Source organism: Pinus tabuliformis, chromosome 7 (assembly GCF_031772625.1).
Source record: "Pinus tabuliformis cultivar Carrire ecotype Pingquan chromosome 7, CPIR1, whole genome shotgun sequence".
NCBI lineage: Eukaryota > Viridiplantae > Streptophyta > Pinopsida > Pinales > Pinaceae > Pinus > Pinus tabuliformis.
In genome coordinates this window covers 1,841,418,444-1,841,438,185 of record NC_142293.1, presented here as the reverse complement: position 1 = coordinate 1,841,438,185, position 19,742 = coordinate 1,841,418,444, and the positions used below count along the sequence as shown (strand labels likewise).

Here is a 19,742-nt window from a genome sequence, read left to right as displayed (position 1 = left end):
TCGAAGGATCTAGGAAAAGTTATCCAATATTTTATTTTGCCATGGGAGGTTGTCAAGCTATGTGAGGCTGGTTTTTCAAAGGTTCAACCAGTTTGAGCACTAACTCCTTATACCCTAACCTCATTGGGGACATGCAAAGAAAAATAGAGAAAGAGCAAATCGCTCTGATACCACTGATCTGAACTTAAACAGGAATACAAAAAATTATGGACATACCATAAATAAAAATATGAAGTAGAAATAAAACTTCAATTCATTAATATCAAAATACTAAAATATGCTCAAGGGCCTATTCATTATTGAAAAACAGGGGAAAACCCTAAACAACCAAAACCCTAACCCCAGGAGGTGGAACGCCAAGAGTTTGTGGGCCCCATTTGGGTTAGTTGGGCAACCAACTTCCCGAGGTCGTAACTTGGTCATATTATATTTGTTTGGCACGTACAATACCTTGTTGTAAAGTTGTCTCTAAGTATTACAAGATTAGTGGCATGCCCCTACCCACAGCTCTAGGCCTGTTGTGGACCTTAAAAAAACGTCTTTTAGGTGGTCAAAACTGCTCTGAAAGTTCAGGACCCGAAAACTGCTAAAAATAGTTAATGCTGCAATAAATAAGGAAACAAATGAAACTTATTGGAGGTCTAGGTGGAATAGGTGGGTGGCTACCAATATCCACCTGGATCATTCCTCCCTCCTTAGGAAGTAATGGTCCCCATTCCGTGCAGAGCCTCCATGAAGTGAGGAAATTTTTGTTGAACCTGGTTGATGGGCCTCTAAATTAGACATAAATTAAGGCCCATGCCTCTAAATTAAAACATAAATTAAGGCCTATGACCATCCTTCAACACATTAAACCTCTATTTTTGCATTAGATATTTTATTTTTAACTTTAATATATTCATTAGGAATATTTATGAATAATTGGATATTTGTGCCTAATATTTACGCCGTAAGGCGTTTCCCTCTGAAATGAACTCCCCCAAATGCCTTTCTGTCCTAATCGTAGCCGTTAGATCTTTTGTTAGACGATTGAACAAAAATCAGCCGTCTGATTTAAAAACGTTCGACTTTCCACATGACATCTGTGCGCCGAGCATGGGAAAAGCCCCTGATTCCAGTGTCGTCTAGACTGCATATTCTTGCAAGGATTACTCCTGCCTCATTCAGAGAAAATACCAGAAGGGCTTCGATGACTGCAAAGAGTGCTTCAATCTTCAAGGCTGGGAGAAAACCAGGTAGGTAAATGGCGGTGGCTCCATGGATTACTCTGTCGAGGAGACCATGCAGAGCAGATATGTACATTCATACGGATCTAGGCAGTTCCATGTAGTTTACAAAACAGTTCCATATGTTCATGCAGATAGGGCCGTGCAATCCATAAAGCAACACAGTCCAGACATACAGCATGCCGTATCTTCTCGGGCCAACTGTGCTGCTCAGTTTAGGGTGATTTGTTGACCATAGAGCTACTGGATTTTAGCACACTGTGAAGGTTTCTTCGTAAGTGTTTTTGAAAGAATGAAAATCTGATTTTGAAGGAGAAATTACCTCTGTATGTGTGAAACTGTTTTATGCTTCCACTATTTAATTTCCAGCTATTGTGTGATTGATGATATGGCCTGAAATTTAATTTCTGGTTAATTAAATTCAGCAAGTTATTTGTTTAATTAAGATCATAACGGCATTAGTCATCCGGCCATTCTTACTGTAGTGTGCCCTACCCTAATGGCGGTAACCCTCAAAGGGATGAGGCTAGCGATCATGCATGTTGGATTTTGAGAAGTGCAGGCGTGTCTGCTTTCTAATATTAAGTAGTCCACCAGGATTTCATTTTTCATTGTTGTGTCCACTGTGACCTACCCAAATGGCAGGAGTCTCAAAGGGCAGAGGATGTGTGATGGTGCATATTAGATACTAGGCAGTCCTCTTGAATTCCTTTCTTGTTGTAGTCTGCCCTAAACTAATGGTAGGAGTTTCAAAGGGATGAGACTGTGCAATGGTGCATGTCAGACACTAAGCATTCCATCAGTATTCAGTTCATAATGTAGTGTGCCCTGTCCTGATCCCTAATGGCAGGAAGTCTCAAAGGAATGAGGATGGGAAATGGTGCATATTCATTTTGAGTAGTGGGTGTGTCTACTTTCTAAAAATAAACTGTCCACGAGGATTCCATTCTTACTGCAGTATGCCCTATCCTCATGGCAGGAATCTCAAAGGGGATGAGTTTGGGGTAACGATGCATATTGGATACCATGCAGTCCACCCATATTACATTCTTACTGTAATGGACCCTACCCAAATGGCAGGAAATCTCAAAGGCACGAGGCTGGGAGACGGGGTATAATGTATTTTGAGAAGTTCAGGCGTGTCTACTAAATCTCGAAGGTATGAGGCTGGTTGATGGTGGATACTGAATCCTAGGCAGTCCCCCAGGGTTACATTCTTGCTGTAGTGTGTTCTATCTGAAGGCAAGAGTCTCAAAGGGGCGAGGCTGGGTGATGATGCGTATTGGATATTAAGCAGTCCACCAGGATTGCGTTCTTCCTGTAGTCTGTCCCACCCTAATGGTGGTGGCTCCATGTATTACTCTGTCGACGAGGTCTTGAATTTGAAGAAGAAGACAATTCGAATTGGGTTAGACATCGAATGAGGAACAGGAACTTTCGCCGTGAGAATGAGGGAGCGGAATGTAACAATTATTACGACTTCCATGAACTTGAACGGGCCCTTCAATAGTTTCATTGCCTCCAGAGGGGTTATTCCCATGTATATCACTATAACACAGAGGCTGCCATTCTTTGAAAATACTTTGGACATTGTTCATTCTATGCATGTCTTGAGCAATTGGATTCCCTCACAGCATGCTGCCAGGCGGTCCCATGATATGACGGGGCCGTCGGGTCAGCAAACATGAACGTATATGCCTGTAATAGCGACAAGAAAACCGTAGAAAAGAAAATATAAGGGGGCGAAGAAGGGAAAAATCGAAAGTATGTACAGGTGGGTTGAGCAGATTTGCCACTGGGTATCATCGAGATTGCCACTGGGCATCATCGAGATTGCATGTTTCGATCACCCATTCAGGAACTATCGGTGGGCCTTTCCATTTAGTTGTCAAAAAATTTCCTCCGATTCGAACGCAGACAAATTGATTAGAAACCCACTCAACCATTGGCATTCCCTCCTTTTTTTCGAGGCTTCGATCAAATTTCTCTTATCTGATCTGTACTAGGTGAATTGGGTCTCAGCCATAATCGAGCTTTGGGTTTCAGTCATAATTGAGCTTTGGGTTTCAGTTATAATCGAGCTTTGAAATCTGCAGAAAGGAGGTTATTGAGAGAAGAATAAGTGGATTTGTAGGTTGCTGCCAATTTGATGATTTTGATTGAATGTGCTAATTAACATAATGGCAGAATAGGGAAAATCAAGCTTGGGAGCTTGTCTTTTATTTATATTCAGCTTGATTATATATATATTTTAGTTCGGGTGAAGCGGCATCATGGTGCAGGGAGCAATTTAGGGCAGCTTTTATGATAACAATAATAAGAACTGAACCTTGTTTTTGGGCCTGGATTTAACCGTGGTGGAAATGGAGCCGGGTTTTAGGAGAGAGTTTTTAGCAATCATGGCTAGCGATCTTATGACTAAATATCACGATGGCACTACAAAAATAGATGCGGATGAAACTGCTGGTGAAGAACGCCATCTGAGACACAAGCGCACCAAGTATCATCTGGTAATTTTCCCAGTGAATAATGCTCATTGTTTATATTTTTATTTTTCAAGTCCTTTATTTGAGTTTTAGCTTTTTTTTTATTACGAATCTGGCCTGCATGAACATACCCATCATTGATTATGTTGAGTTTGATTATATGTTGTAGTATGAGTTATAAAACCAACAAATAGACTTTAATCCTATGGTTGTTACAGGACATATTCATTGTTCTTTTCATTTTTATGGAGTGTAGTTTGCTTTGGGTGAGTCTTTATTTTTGAAATAAATGGATCAGGGTTGGTCTCTAGGCTGAAGGGAGCCTAAAGGTATCCATATCATCAGCCTGTGAGAATACAAATGGAGTTGGGGAGAGTGATTTGGAGAGGGACCTGGTTCACCATGATTGCAACGAGTGAAATGAAATGTTTGAAAATTTCTAAGAAGCTGGTGCAGAGCTGCTAAGCCACATCTAGAAAGCAAAACCAAATAAACATCTCTCCTTAGGACATGCAGAGATGGAGTTAAAGATTTTTAAGTTTTTAACCATTCAATTTACCTCCCTTTTTCCAACGGCTATGATGTTTGAAAATTTATGCAGAACTGCTAAGCCTCATCTATAACGTGAGTGGAACATAAGCATAAAGTTAAGATTGAGCCTTGAGCTTTGCTAGTGCAAAACCAAATAAACATCTCTCCTTAGGACCTGTAGAGGTGGAGTAAAAGAGTCTTTAAGTTTTTAACTATTCAATTCACCTCCCTTTTTCCAACGGCTATGTTGAAATGTTTTGAGAAAAGTGATTTGAAGAGTACCCTGGGTCACCAAGACTGTTATGAATGAAAGTGTAAATGGATAAGCAATTGGTTGAAACCTCCCAGAGTACTTCAAGAATGTTGGTGACTTACAAGTATGAAGCTATGTTTGAGCCCTGAAATTCTGTTGCGCAAAATTAAATAAAACATCATTTGCTCAAAATACGTTTTTGCCCAAAATTTGTTTAAATCATCAATAATACGATGTTTGCCGTATTAGTGGCACTCTGAATTTGTTTACAACCTCAAATAGATTTTTGTTTTTACCTGGTTGGTCATTAATAAATTTTGAATGTCTTGAGATTCTTGATTTTTTTTGTAGGGTATCAAGAATTGAATATATGTCTTTTGACATTGTTGAGGAATTTAAGAAAGTTGTGTGCTTCTACAAAACTTCGCTGAGGCATTGCATGGTGTGGATTTCCTTAGTTTGTTTTTGTATCTACCTTCTATTCTCTTTGGCAATGATGCTTCTATTAAATGTTTTGGTGGATTAGCAGGGGAGCCCTGTAACAAGCACGGCATTCTCTCCAGGATTTTTGTTGCATCCATTCGAGGAGGCTAGTCCATTGGGTTTAACGCTGAAGAAAACACCTTCATTCATAGAACTTATTCAAATGAATCTTTCTGAAGGGGACTCAGCAGCTCCCTTAGCTATAAATAATTCCAGCCTGGAGGTGGGGAGAAAGAATGAATCAAAGTGTGCACCAGGACCGGCTATTGCTGACAAGTACAAGGCCTCAAACTTCCCAGCCTTGGTTTTGAGAATTGGTTCTTGGGAGGTAATATGCATAAGAAATTAATACAGCTAAGTTTGCATATTAAATTCTTCAATCTTGTCAGAACATATTAAATATTTTTTGTTCACCTGAACAAGCCTTTTGATAGCCACTGATGGAAACTCATGATATGGTAGTAAGTAATGCACATTTAGCAAGATTGCATTGACATAAAGATGCTGATGATGCCAGCGTATTTCAAGATATGAAGGAGACTTGGTGGTAAAATGCTATGATGCAAAGCGTAGACTTGTTTGGGAAGTCTTGGAGGGTGGTCTGAAGAGCAAGATGGTGATTCATTGGTCAGATATAACCTCTTTGAAGACCAGTTGTCCCGACAATGAACCTGGTACCCTAGAGATTGAAGTAAGCATCAGGTTTTGCTTATTTTTTGTGTCCTACTTGAGGCATAGTTGAAGTGCAGGTGCTTTTGATATTTCTATACCAGTATCTTTTCTTCTGTATCATACAGGTACGACTTCCATGAACTTGAACGGGCCCTTCAACAGTTTCATTGCCTCCAGAGGGGTTATTCCCATGTATATCACTATAACACAAAGGCTGCCATTCTTTGAAAATACTTTGGACATTGTTCATTCTATGCATGTCTTGAGCAATTGGATTCCCTCACAATCGCTGGAATTTGTACTCTATGATATCTATAGGATTCTGAGGCCTGGAGGCCTGTTTTGGCTAGATCATTTTTTCTGCACAATGGATCAGCTGAAGATCTATGTGCCCATGATTGAGCAGCTAGGGTATAAGAAGCTGAAATGGTCTGTTGCCCCTAAGTTGGATAGAGGGCCCGAGCTCAAAGAAATGTATATCTCTGCTGTCTTGGAGAAGCCACTTAAGAGGCAGTGCGCAGGCTACTTGTAGATGCAGTTTTAAGTTTCATGGGCTTAAGGTCCCTTAACTTAAAACAAATAAACATTTCTCTCTGTAATGTATTTTAATTTTCAATTATGGGAACATATATGATGCCCTTGCCTGTTTTTAAGATATTTGCCACTTTCAGTGTATGGTTCATGTATCTGGGTTTGATTTAGGGCTCCAAGATTTTCATATTCATATTAATATATAAAACACATCTGCAATATGAATTTCTGGATTTTCTACTGTGCCATGGTTTTCATTGATTTTTGAAAAAATGTGGATGGTTCATCTGTAATGGTCAAGGGCTGAAATTCAATGGCCATGTTTAGTAGGTTTTGACTGCAATGGCGAAACTGCAAATTAACTGGAATTCATCGAGATAAGCTTATCAAGAGAAATGATAAGCTTATCTCATGACAAATAGGAAAAACGGTGATGTTGAATTCTAGAGAACAAATTGATTAAAATTAGAAGCCCAAAGGACATGGACCAAGAGCATTTTGTGCGCCAAATCCAAATGTAGTCATTTTGAAAGAAAATGGCACTTTTGAAGAACTTCATGAGTACTCAGATCCTTCAACCAATGAAAGAATTCAAGAATCAAATGTCCTAGAATGCATGCAATGTGAAGAGAGCATACAAACTTTTACTCCGTAAAACTATGATGAACATGAAAATTATGAAAAAGATCAAGAGAATTTCATTCAAACAAGAGCTCAACTAAGTAGGTTCAAGCCTAGAAATCAAGTAGGTAAAGGAAAAGCATTCAATAATACTCCTCATTCAACCCTTCATCAAGCTAATGAATAGCATACAAGGAACAAGCTAATGCAATGATGAAGATGACTTATAACATAATGAATGAATTGATAGAGCTACAAATTACTCATTCTTTTGTTAAAGTGATTAAAATACCTCAACAAAAGGAGAACTTGTTGAAAGCCTAGGAGAATACAAATCCATCAAGCTCAAGAATAGAAACAACTTTTATCAGTAGTTAACAAAGACCCAAGTACCTCCACCTAGAGTAAGAAGAAAGATACTCCTTTTTATCTCTCTCAAAAATCATGATTTTTATCTTACATAATTGCATGGTCCATAGTTGTCTACAAATAATATAATGTGACTTTCAATTATGAAGTTTTTAGGATTGGAACACCAAATATTATGAAGCCCCAAAAAAGTATACACGCTATTGGTTCAAAATAGATTCCTTCCTATGATAAAATTAAAGATTTTTGTGCATGGATAAGCTCTGCTCCACATATAAATACAATCTTCTCTCTGATTGTAGTTGACTTTCCAATGGCTTATGGAGTTGTTGTTGGTTGTGATTAATCAAATAGCTGATCGTACCTACGGTTGTATAACTTTGTTTTACTTTTGTATGATCTATGAAATGGATTTTGAAGGGCTGTAAAGCTTTCAAATGAAATATTTGCTCCGGATCTATCCTATACAAATTTGTGACAGAAATAGCGACTAAGATGGCCATAAAGTGATCTCTTACTTCCAGATTAAAGGTTATTTGGGCACAAGTACCATGCGAAATTAGATACAGAGGTTCATTAAATAAAAAAAACAGTTATATTCACTTGGAGCTAGTGCCGAAGAGGATTTGCTGTCTCGTGCAGAAGCTTTCACATTCAAGCTTTGGCCTGATGATGTGGATTGCATGATGTGCTTTTTATTGTTCACTGATGAAATATTTGATGCATTTTAAAAAGAATTCTGAGAAATAGTTTGACAAACCATCTAATAGTTCTAACAGATCACTTGGTGAAAGCATTGCTTAAAGCATATTTAGAATAATATTTGTATTGTTGTGCGGGTAATGAAGTATGGTACAAATGAAACACTACTAGACCAAGCCTTAAATGGCCATTCAGCACAGGTGTTGTTTTAGCCAATTTGGAACCCACGAGTGCTTTATCTTGATTGTGGTCTTTTATCAAAAGGTGGCAAATCACTTTTAGACAATACTTTTATTTCAAACTGGCGATCAAATGCAAAAACAAATTTGTTTCTCCGCGGCTCTCTCCTCTTTTTTATGAAACTCTGCTTAAATGTAGTCAACTATTTATCATGCTGGAATCACGGCTCTCTCCTCTTTTTTATGAAACTCTGCTTAAATGTAGTCAACTATTTATCATGCTGGAATCATACAACTGTTTCCTTGATATATACCAAACGCTAGAAGAGAATATGAAGAGGAAGATCAAGCCGCTTTCCTGAGTTCTTGATCACATGATATTGCTTCTTCTAATGTATTTCTGTGAGACACTGAGGGATCTTCTAACACCACAAATTGTTCAGCAAGAGATTCAGAGGACTGCAACACCCGCCTCTGTGTGGAAGATCTGTCAGAAACAACCAACTTCAAGAGTTAGATTCGTAGATCTATTACTTGATTAGAAGAGAAAATGAAGATTAAGTGGTTACTCTAGAGTCTAAATGACAAAATAAATCTTTAATTACGAATGGAATAACAAGCAGATACGGTATACAGTAAAATCGCGTTATTTTTATGGCTGTGAAATGTAGAATTTGTGTACTGTGTCCAAACTCTTAGTAACAGTGATAAGGACTTGGCCTCTTCTTCAATACAAAAAATAGGGTTCCTTGATTTTACTAATATAGATGACATATGATGCCCACTGATTATCTTTTCAAGGCTTGGAAATATATGCATACAAAATCTCGACTTCCTTAAATTATAAATGGCCTTAGAACTATCCTTTAAAAGATTCTTCGCTTCCTTACAAATATGTGGAATGAGAAGTCCACCACCTTTCTTCTTTTATAGCCTGGAGATCAAGAAATCACAGCTCCAATGACCTATACTGGTCGGCCAAATTCACAGAGCATGACAGTATATAGCAGTACTTTATGTGACATAGGCTTCTTGGCCTTATTACAAGCACAAGGAATAAGTAGGCATCTTCTTATATAAAACAATCAACATTAACAAAACTTTCTCTCTTCAATAACTCAGAGAACAAAGAGGCATGAATAGGTCGGATTCACTGTCTGAATTGAAGAGCAAGAGAGAATATACGACAGCAGGGAGAGACCATGCAGAGCAGATATGTACATTCATACGGATCTAGGCAGTTCCATGTACTTTACAAAACAGTTCCATATGTTCATGCAGATAGGGCCGTGCAATCCATAAAGCAACACAGTCCAGACATACAGCATGTCGTATCTTCTCGGGCCAACTGTACTGCTCAGTTTAGGGTGATTTGTTGACCATAGAGCTGCTGGATTTTAGCACACTGTGAAGGTTTCTTCGTAAGTGTTTTTGAAAGAATGAAAATCTGATTTTGAAGGAGAAATTACCTCTGTATGTGTGAAACTGTTTTATGCTTCCACTATTTAATTTCCAGCTATTGTGTGATTGATGATATGGCCTGAAATTTAATTTCTGGTTAATTAAATTCAACAAGTTATTTGTTTAATTAAGATCTTAAGGGCATTAGTCATTTGGCCATTCTTACTGTAGTGTGCCCTACCCTAATGGCAGTAACCCTCAAAGGGATGAGGCCAGCGATCATGCATGTTGGATTTTGAGAAGTGCAGGTGTGTCTGCTTTTTAATATTAAGCAGTCCACCATAAAATTTCTGCGTCCATACCACAAGATCGAGAACAGAGTAATCCTTTCTCCAAGGTTGGCTTCATGAAATGACCTTTGGCATATTCTTGTGTTCTTGCACTTTTCTTGGCCTCCTAGGAGAATAAAGTTATTTTCAAAAGACTTATCCAAAAGCATACTTATGCCTAGAATGTAAAAGAGAGATAGCTCCATTGCATAGCAGACCTTTATTTTTTCTTGTGCTCAGAACAATAGGAACACTTGGCTCCTTCTTAATGTGGTTCATAGAACTAGGCCAACAACTTGGTTCTTCATTGCTCCATAGGACTCTCTTTAATTCATTGATCAAATCCAAATAAATATATGTATCCCTAGAGTCACTTATTTGATCCTCAACAAATTTTCTTGTTGGACATCTTTGTTTACAAGACTTGAATTTATGTGAGCACAGGTGACTGGATGGAAGGACTGCTAGCTTCAGAATTCTGATGCAGAGGTGCCAAAGGGATCAGATCTTCAAACATACTGTTGACTGCTTTATCCACTGAGAAGATTGGACTCAGATCAACAAATTCTTAAAACAAAACTCTTCATTGACTTCTTATCATGACATGTGGTTTAGCTGTTGAAGGAGGACTTTCCTATTGTAAGAACATTGAAATATTACCTCCGCAAATAGCATATCAAAAGTCCCTAAAAAAAATTAAATCACTGCATTAAATGGGTAATATGCATTAAATTACCCAATCCATGATGAGGAGGGGTCCTTCGCATCCAGGCATCCATATTCATAAGACCGTATTTCATAAGATCCTGGCTCAATGCATCAAAGTGCCCAATGACCTAATCAAGATGCCAAAATCAGTGTCCTCACAGTGCCCTCTACTCATTGTGCTTGCCAAGACATAGGATCAGCCATGCACATCCTTCTTCCAATGTGTTCTTCATGAGGCACCTTGAGAGATACCATACCTCTGATTTTATGTTCATAAACGCTGCTACAGGGGTCTGCTCCAAAGTGCCTCGCACTTCTTCTATCTTCTAGACTTCCAAGGGTACTGTCACCCTTATCCAATGGTGCCAACACAAAGGAGTTGCATACTTTTCTTGGATGAACTTCCTTTGCTTCAGCTGCTAGACAAAAATAGGATCACATGGAGGGCTGCCACTAAACCTTCTCAACAAAATCACATCAACTGCTAGATAATGACATTATGGAGGGCTTTTACTATTCTTCAAAAATCATTTTCAGACTGATGTCTAAAGGGACCATCCCTTCTCATAACTGCATCCTCTATTTTTATTGGCTTCAGGGCACCTCTTATGAAGGTTTCAAAGACATGAATATATATTCCTTATTGATTTGCAAGTTGGCTTGAATGGAACATGCTTTTAACACTTGTATATATATCTATATATATGCGCTTGTAACAGTGATAAGGACTTGGCCTCTTCTTCAATACACAAATAGGGTTCCTTGATTTTACTAATATAGATGACATAGGATGCCCACTGATTGTCTTTTCAAGGCTTGCAAATATATGCAAACAGAATCTCGACTTCCTTAAATTATGAAGGGCCTTAGAACTGTCCTTTAAAAGATTCTCCGCTTCCTTACAAATATGTGGAATGAGAAGTCCACCACCTTTCTTCTTTTATAGCCCGGAGATCAAGAAATCACAGCCCCAATGACCTATACTGGTCGGCCAAATTCACAGAGCATGATAGTATATAGCAGTGCTTTATGTGACATAGGCTTCTTGGCCTTATTACAAGCACAAGGAATAAGTAGGCATCTTCTTAGATAAAACAATCGACATTAACAAAACTTTTTCTCTTCAATAACTCAGAGAACAAAGAGGCATGAATAGGTCAGATTCACTGTCTGGTTGATGGCATACTTTTTATAAATAAATTTCCATGGCTATTACGGTTCAATTAAGAGCCAATCTCTTGCAGAGTTCAGAGTTGAATTCATCTGTAACTGCCTTTGATTTAGGGAGTGGTCAAGAAAAAACTTCAATGCCTAACAAGACTGTGATGATCACAACCATAAATGTAGCTTGGGCAGAGGAAAATAGTGTACTACATTTGTACATGCAAAGCCTTCGAATAGTTATTGAATCATGTTCTCCTCATTGCAGTGGACCAGGGGTCATTTAATCGTTGCCAACATATTCATCACACTGCTATATTTTGCTAAAAGAAATATCTGATTTCAATGAATCTGCCTCTGCATACCAAGACTGGCGTGAATGGTAAAATATAATGAATCTTCCTCTGCATGCCACTAGAAGTTGTTGGATGAAAATATCTGTTTTAAAGGCAAGAAATGGAATGGTTTTTTTGTTATTTGGATTACCAAAAGAAATGGCTTAGTTAAGATAGCTTATAAATGGAGGCATAAATTTTGAGGCTCTCATGGTGTTATTTCAATATATTGGCCCTGTTCAAGTTTTGAATGATTCAGAAATTAGCAGATTTGTTAAATAGTGGAGGCAGGAAATTTGCACTTCTTTTCTGTCAAACTTGGTAGCTGATAAAAGATGAGAAACAACTTAATCACACACATGTTGGTAAAATCCTAATACTAAGAAGGCAGGTAGAAGTGGATGATTAAGATTGTTTATAGGTTTAGCCAACAATTTTATTGGTAACATGCGTAGTTTGAACTTTTGGTGATATTGTTTCATCACATAGGCTGACTACAGTTTGGTGAATTGTTACTGGAAATATACTTAAATCAAGATAAAATATAGGTGGTAATACCTAGTTGAATGGAGAGTCCCAGTATATTGGCCCTTTTGAGGATTATTACTTGACCAGTTTGTTGCCTTAGTCTGTTGAGTAAATTTTTTTTTTTGTTGGTTGGTTGTTGTTGTAATTGGTAAATTGTATAGGTGATTTTCATTCACATGCTTATTGGAATAGTTGGTTTCTTGAATAGGGCAGTCATGCAGTTGAGTATGTGAGAGGGGTTTGTAGAACAAATTATCTAATGAACTCTTATGAAGAGGAAAAAAGTCTCACTCATAGCCTACTCAGGGCTTCAGATGGGAATTTCTTTTATAGACTGATCAACTTATTAGAACTACTTCTGCACTTTCTTCATCCACAGAAGCCACTTGAAAATGCTTGAAAATAAACTCTCTGTAAGGGCCATTGTCAATACAAATATTTGCAATGGAGGCCCTCAGCCCAACAACCATTTTAGCCAGCCTTGGAAGGCAAATAGTTGAGTTCAAACATGATGAAAATTTAATTCCCTGTATACAAAAGCATGTATTAGGTGTTGATAATGGCTATAAATATGCACTGAAGATGTATATACCTCCTTTTGTACAAAAATGAACAGAAGAGGCAGAGGTATAAGGTGTTAGTGCTTGAAATTTCACCTCAGGCTGAAAAAGGTAAACTCCAAGGCAACATCAAACCACTTAGCCTCGTAGCTAGCCCTACGGGGCAGGAGAGGTCTCTCTCCGGTCTATCTCGGTAAAGATCTTCAAGGGACGAGATAACCAATAAGGAAACACTGATTTTAGGCTAGTAAACTGATAAAAAGGTTTGAATTAGGAAGTTTTAGGATTTTGGTGGAAAATTGGGAAAAGGCAATTTTGGGTGCGGGGATTAGACACAGTGTTTTGTAGGGGGTTCTTTGGGGCAAGGTAGGAGACTGTATTGATGCCTTTGAATTAAGTGAATGGATAGGAATGACTGGTGAGGGGCTAAAGAGAGCAAGAAACCTTCAAGAGTTCTCTTTAGATAGATGAAAACATAAGTATTAAGCAAACTTAAAAGCAGAGCATGACAATCATGAATTCTACTTTAACACTTAATTTGCCTAATTTGCAGAAGGAAAAGTAAGGAGATGATTCACATAAAAAACTTACAAGTACAAAGAGAAACACACCATCAATACATGTAACCACAGGAATCCCAAAAATGACTGCAAAACCCTGGTCTTTCTTCCTTTGCCAAAATTGTAGAGATACAATGAGTAATACAATAGAAGCTTTCTCCCTCAAGAGTCCAACCATGAAAATGACCAAGAAAGTACATAATATAGGCAATATAACATCTTTCCTTGCCTCTAGGGTCGAGCTCACTATCCTAGGAGCTGTTTCAACCAATTCTAAACTGAGCACTGAAAACTAGGCAGTCAAAACAACTTGCCTCTATAAGCTAGGAAACCAATTCATTCATTAAATTTTTGCCTATCTCATGAATGAATCTTCTAGAAGAGATAAATAAGTGTCAAAATATCATAAAATTACATCATTTACAACAAGGAGGATCAAAATCTACTCCAAAAAGTCAAATCCAGTCAAAACTGCGTTTTGCTGAGCTGTAGGTGAATTTCTGTGAAAACTGCCCAACACGTCGCGCCCTGATCTTGAACCCGTCGCGCGCCTTTGGAGCTGCTTTTGAGGCACTTCTAGGTGTCCAAATGAGGCAAAAGTGGGCTTGTTGGAAAGGTCTAGATGTCTACTTTCCAACCCAAGTAGAATTTCTAAATTGGGTGGCCATTTTCCCCTCCAAAATTGCAATCTCCCAAGAATGCTTCCTGTGTGTCAAAAAGGTGGCAGAAAGTCATTTTTTGCTTGTTTTTTGACCTTCTGGAGGCTCAAAACTTGATGAAATCTCTTGGTAATTGCTGAGCAGGTGTATCTTTGCATGAAAAATCCAAAAATGCTGAGTTTTCCCGAAATGGAGTTGCCCATCGAAAAGGTCGCGCGCGGCACGCGACGTGTTAGTGGAGAAAACCTGTTTTTTGCCCAAAAAATCACAAGTGACCAAAAATTCTCAAATTTTTTTGAAATTTGTGCTGAGGTTAAGTCATTTAGTATCATGCTCCTTCAAGGAAGCCTCAGCCAAGATGTGGAGGGGATCGGGCCTTTTCCTTCGTTTTAGTGCTTTAGCCAACCGCCCTTGGATCACCTTCATTTTCGCCTTGCATACGTGCATTCGGGCCCAATAGTGGTTTTTCATGTTCTGGAGCAGGTCCTTATCTTTGTTGGCCTTGGCCAGCAGCCTCTCCAAATGAGCATTGACCTGGAGAAGCATAGCCTCTCGCTCAACGGGTACCAAATCACCGGGTCTCTTACGAGCCAAGTTGCGGTCTTCATGGATCCTCCGCAACTCATCAAGATTGTGCTCATCTTCAAGTTGCTTGTTGCGCTGCTCTAGGTAGGTGATTGTCCAATTCGCCATTTCCAATCTTTGTTGCAACAAGTCATTTTTAGCCCTTAGGTGCTGGATGATCTCCTTTGGCTCTAGGCTAGGAGAACTGATATCAAGGTCAACAACATCTATGCCTGGATCACCTGATGGCCCCTCATCAATATTGGGCTTCTTGCCTCTCTCCTGTACCTGTGCTGCTGTCGGAAGCGAGGCCCCTTCCACCTAGTGTGGAGATAACACTCGCGGTGTTGATGAAGAAGGCGAGACCCCTTCCACCTGGTGTGGAGAAAATACTCGCTTAGCTGATGCAAATAAGGCCTTGTGGCCTTTTTGATATGTGACCAATGGAGGGGAGCTGACATGTCTGGTCTTAGGAATATCATGCTGCTGTGAAGGCCCTCCCTCCTCATGAACAACCTCAGGGGGTGATGATGCTGATGCTGTGAAAAAATCTCGAGAGATAAAATCCTCCCATGTGATACCCTGCTGAGCCAACTGATGTATGACCACAAGCTGGATCAAACCATAATGATAGACACTCATGTGTTGCTGTGCTGGGCTCTTTCTCTGCACCAAGGGCACCATCTTCTCAATATTCCGGCACATGAAAAATGGTATGTTCATCATCCGTACCCGTGTGAAATGCATCAACAAGCGAATATGGTACGAATACAAACATGAAAATCTGCCCTCACAGGTGAAATAGCGCATGATGAGCCTCATCAAGGGAGCATACTCATCCCTCAAAAATCTGAAAGGAAATACACCAGTCATGTACCTCATGTAGGCAGGTTTAATGTAGGGCTCATACTGAAATCTGTCCAATAGTTTGCGCTTGTTCCACTCTTCTCCCACATTGGGTATCCCTGTTGCTTGAGCAATAATTTCATATGACAATATAAAATCCACCCCTGCAATATTTACATGCCCATCATGCAGATGCAAAACAAACAAGCGGACCAATTCCCTATGGTGCTGAATTTGAGAAATCCTCTCGCAAAACTCATAACATGAGAGGTGGCGGAAACATGTGACTGCAAGTGGACAAGCCTGCAAATAGGTCAAAGAGGTGGGCTCCTCTCTCACATGGTGACCACTCTTACCACCCCTGTGAGGCCTCCTTTGTACCTCAACTTCTGGTGTTGACTCACGGTCATCACTTTGCTCATAGTCGGTTTCGGTTTCTGACATGGTTTCAAGAGCAAAGTGGCTGAAATGTACTGCTGCTTCTGCTCAAATGACCAGCTGTTTTTCCCTGTTTGAAATGCTGCTTCAAGGGGACAAATAACACAAGGGAGATGTTAGGGAAGGGAGACTTCTAAGGGGAATTAGGGAAAATACATGAAAAAGGGAATTAAGGGAAGGAATCATGACATATACAACATCATACCATCATCATTTGCAAAGATTTTATGGGAAGTAGGGTTTAAGGTTATATTATTGGATTTTAGGAATATGGGTAGGGTGTTGGGCCTTTGATATTTTTTGGTAGGGAGATTAGGTAAAAATGATAAGGGAGATGGTTGGGATGTGGGGGAAAAAATGGGAGTGAAAGGGATGACCTTGAGAGCAGCAAAACAAAACCCTATCTCTACTTGCATTTTGACATTTTTAAAGCAAATATACATGAACTTCTCATTTCAACTTGATGGCATTAAAACACATTTCCCATGCTCATTTTTCTTTATCAAGCAAAATACTTTGATGATCAGAGGCCTACCTGCAATCTTGAAGAATTTTGGGGTCGTTTGGCAATTTACAGGCGATTTTTGTGGATGAATTCCCAACACGTCGCGCGCTGGTCTGGACGGGTCGCGTGCACCCAACACGTCGCGCCAGTGTTTTTTCCCAACTGCTATGACCCCCCTGACACGTCGCGCCTACCCAACACGTCGCGCGCAGGTCTTGACACGTCGCGTGTGGGCTCTGTCTACAATTTCACCCAATTTCTCTCCAAATCGCTTTTCACTATTGCTTTGAGGCAAATGATGATCAAATGGAGGGAGAGAGGGGCTTTATAGGCTTGATTTAAATTAATTTCCCCTCAAACCCTCTTTCTAATGTTTATAACTTGACACTTTTTCAAAATTTAAATGCTGCTGACTTTATGGTTTCCTTTTGTCCTGAAATTGGTTGAACTGATGCTTTTTCTTGAAAATTTTTGCAGGGATAGCTTTTGAGGAATCTTGGCAAAGGGGACTAGGGCTGCATGCTGACTTTCGAAGAATTTTTAATTTTTACAATTTTTACAAAAATGAGAAAATGACCTTGTCTTTAAAAACAGGGTTTTTAAATCCAAGGTAAAAATTAGCTGTACAAGATGAAATCTTTTGAACAAATACTTTGATAGTCATCCCTCTGGCCTGCTGGGCATTTATTGACTTTTAAAGACATGACCTCAAAGACAAATTGGACCTAAACCCTAGACCTAGGACTTTTGACTTCAAGACAAGACAAGAAACCTTGAAAGAGTTTATTGACTGAAACAACTTGATCCAGCAGTGCCAAGAGGGGAATAAAGACACCAGCTCCTCCATCAGGGTTATGGCATGCCTAATGGAATGCAATGAGATGACACTAATGAGACACCTACTTATGCAAATGCAAAGAGCTTTGATCGCTGATGGAGGGCTACTAGACCGACTCTAACATAAGGTTCACCTCGAATTTTCTTGCAAGTTCAATCCACTGTAGGATGTGAAAGGAAGTGTCATAATGCTAAGAGTGAAAAAGAGGGGAAGGAAGAAACTAATAATTTCAGAAATTCTAGCATTCTATCCGTACCTTGATTTGTTCTAATAAAATAAATATTAATTGTTTGTCGACATCCAGGGAGCTATCTGGTAATAATAATAATATTTTATTAGTATTATAATAATAATAACAACAATGGAAAGGCGGGGAAGAAAGAAACTAATAATTTCAGAAATTTGGACCTTTTATCCTAGCTTTATTTGTTCTTCAGATCCAACTAATATTTTGTAGATCCAACTTATGGTGAACCAATAGCTTGAAAGCCAATTGCAAGTCATTTAGCCAACAACGATCTATAAGCATGCCATAGTATTATGTCTCTGCGTATTCACAATAGTGATTCCATTGTCATATTATTATTCCCCACTTGGACAGAGAGATGACACAAGGGGTTTCTACATGTTGACCAACCATGTAAATTGGATCTTATAAATTAAAATTCTTGTTTTCTAGCCTTCTATTTCTGTAGATATCAATTGTGTAGTTGATGGCATACTTTTTATAAATTCTTCCACAAACTATTATTATTTACAAAATATTCATTTTCAGAATACACATAACTAACTATTGCAATTGTACCTCATTATCATCCACCCTTGCTTTCAACAATGTCCATTCACATGTCCCTATTCTTCCCCACTCTATGCTATTCTTCCCCACTCTATACATGTCTCTATTCTTCTCCACTTTATGCTATTCTTCCCCACTCTATGCCTTACGGCGTTTCCTTTGCAACATAAGGTGCAAATGCTAGTATTTATTTTTGTGGAATATTATGAGAATATTGGGTAGATTATGAAGATTTGGAGGAGGATATAATTTAGGGACTTGTTCCCTACTACAAGAGGATCAATAATAAATAATAAATCAACATGATATTATGGAATTATGGCACAGATTGTGGAACTCCAATGATTGAGAAAATCTAGGAATGTGTTCCCTGCCATTTAATGCAAATTCCTAGTATTAGGGACCAGATCCACTAATCAAGGGATTTTGGTGGGGAAAGCTTCCACCATTCATGGGGAATGATTCCTAATCATTTTGTATAATTACCAAGTCAAATTTTCCTCTAGGAGAGATTTTAATTAGTGTTATTGTGGAGACAACTTGTATTTTTGCAGCGCCATTGTCTTTTCTTGCAGGGATGTAACTCTATTGATGAAAATAATGAAGATTGGTGTGTCATGTTTAGCTTCTAAATATTTTTCTCCTCCATAGGTCTCTGAGTTTCCTTGGGCTTGGCCATCATAGGAACCTCAGAGCCCTTTTGTATCATTTTCTTTCCTTCTTTTCATTGCTTATTCACATGCATCTCTAGTTTTTATTTCTTTCTATTTCTGCATTTAGTATTAATGATTTCTTGTTGTAGGATTGAGTTAAATGGTTGATGTAAGCTCTTTTGTAGGATCACAAGCATTATTTAATCCTTGGAAAATATTTTGAAGTTCATAATAATCATTTAGTTGCTTGGATTAGTCTTCTTATTCCCAAATCTAGATTGTTGGACCTCCTTTTTAGCAAAGAAAAATAAATTTATGCTATTTTTTAGAGCATGCTAACGAGCTTCAATCGACTTGATTCCACTTGCATTAGATCACAAAAACATTTTAGTTCATAACAAAAATTACCCCATTGCATTTTCACTTGATTTGGTTAGGCATTTTTTAGATTTACTAGCTCACTAGTTCTCGGATTTCTAGATTTTTGACTAGTAATGTTTTTTTTTTTTTTGAATGGGTTAACATAGGTATTTTTGAGTATTCCAATTGTAATAGGGACCTAAGACATCCTAGTTAATAATAAAATTTGTCCCATCCAATTTGGATTTGATTTTATTGGTCATTAAACCCTCGCCAATTTCATCATTTCACAAGGAAACTTCTCCAAGCTTTTTGAGCAAATCCATTCATCCCCCAACTTTGGTTTTGAGTTCTGAGTGATCCTAGGAATTTTACCACTGCTTTCCACACATAAAACACCTTTCCTAGGCCTCCCATAACCTCCAACACCTCACATTTTGCTCTCGGC

At 38.6% G+C, this 19,742-nt stretch overlaps 1 protein-coding gene and 1 pseudogene across 1 annotated transcript; both read left to right on the top strand.

Moving 5' to 3' along the window:
• The first annotated feature begins 1,095 nt into the window (after positions 1-1,095).
• On the top strand, positions 1,096-6,183 carry LOC149255785 (putative methyltransferase At1g29790 pseudogene; annotated as a pseudogene).
• Positions 3,501-5,440, top strand: LOC149255786 (uncharacterized). Its single transcript, XM_089457308.1, has 2 exons — positions 3,501-3,736; positions 5,023-5,440. Exons 1-2 carry the CDS (start codon positions 3,590-3,592, stop codon positions 5,326-5,328), a joined length of 453 nt encoding a protein of 150 aa, XP_089313434.1. The 5' UTR covers positions 3,501-3,589; the 3' UTR covers positions 5,329-5,440.
• Positions 6,184-19,742: the final 13,559 nt, after the last annotated feature.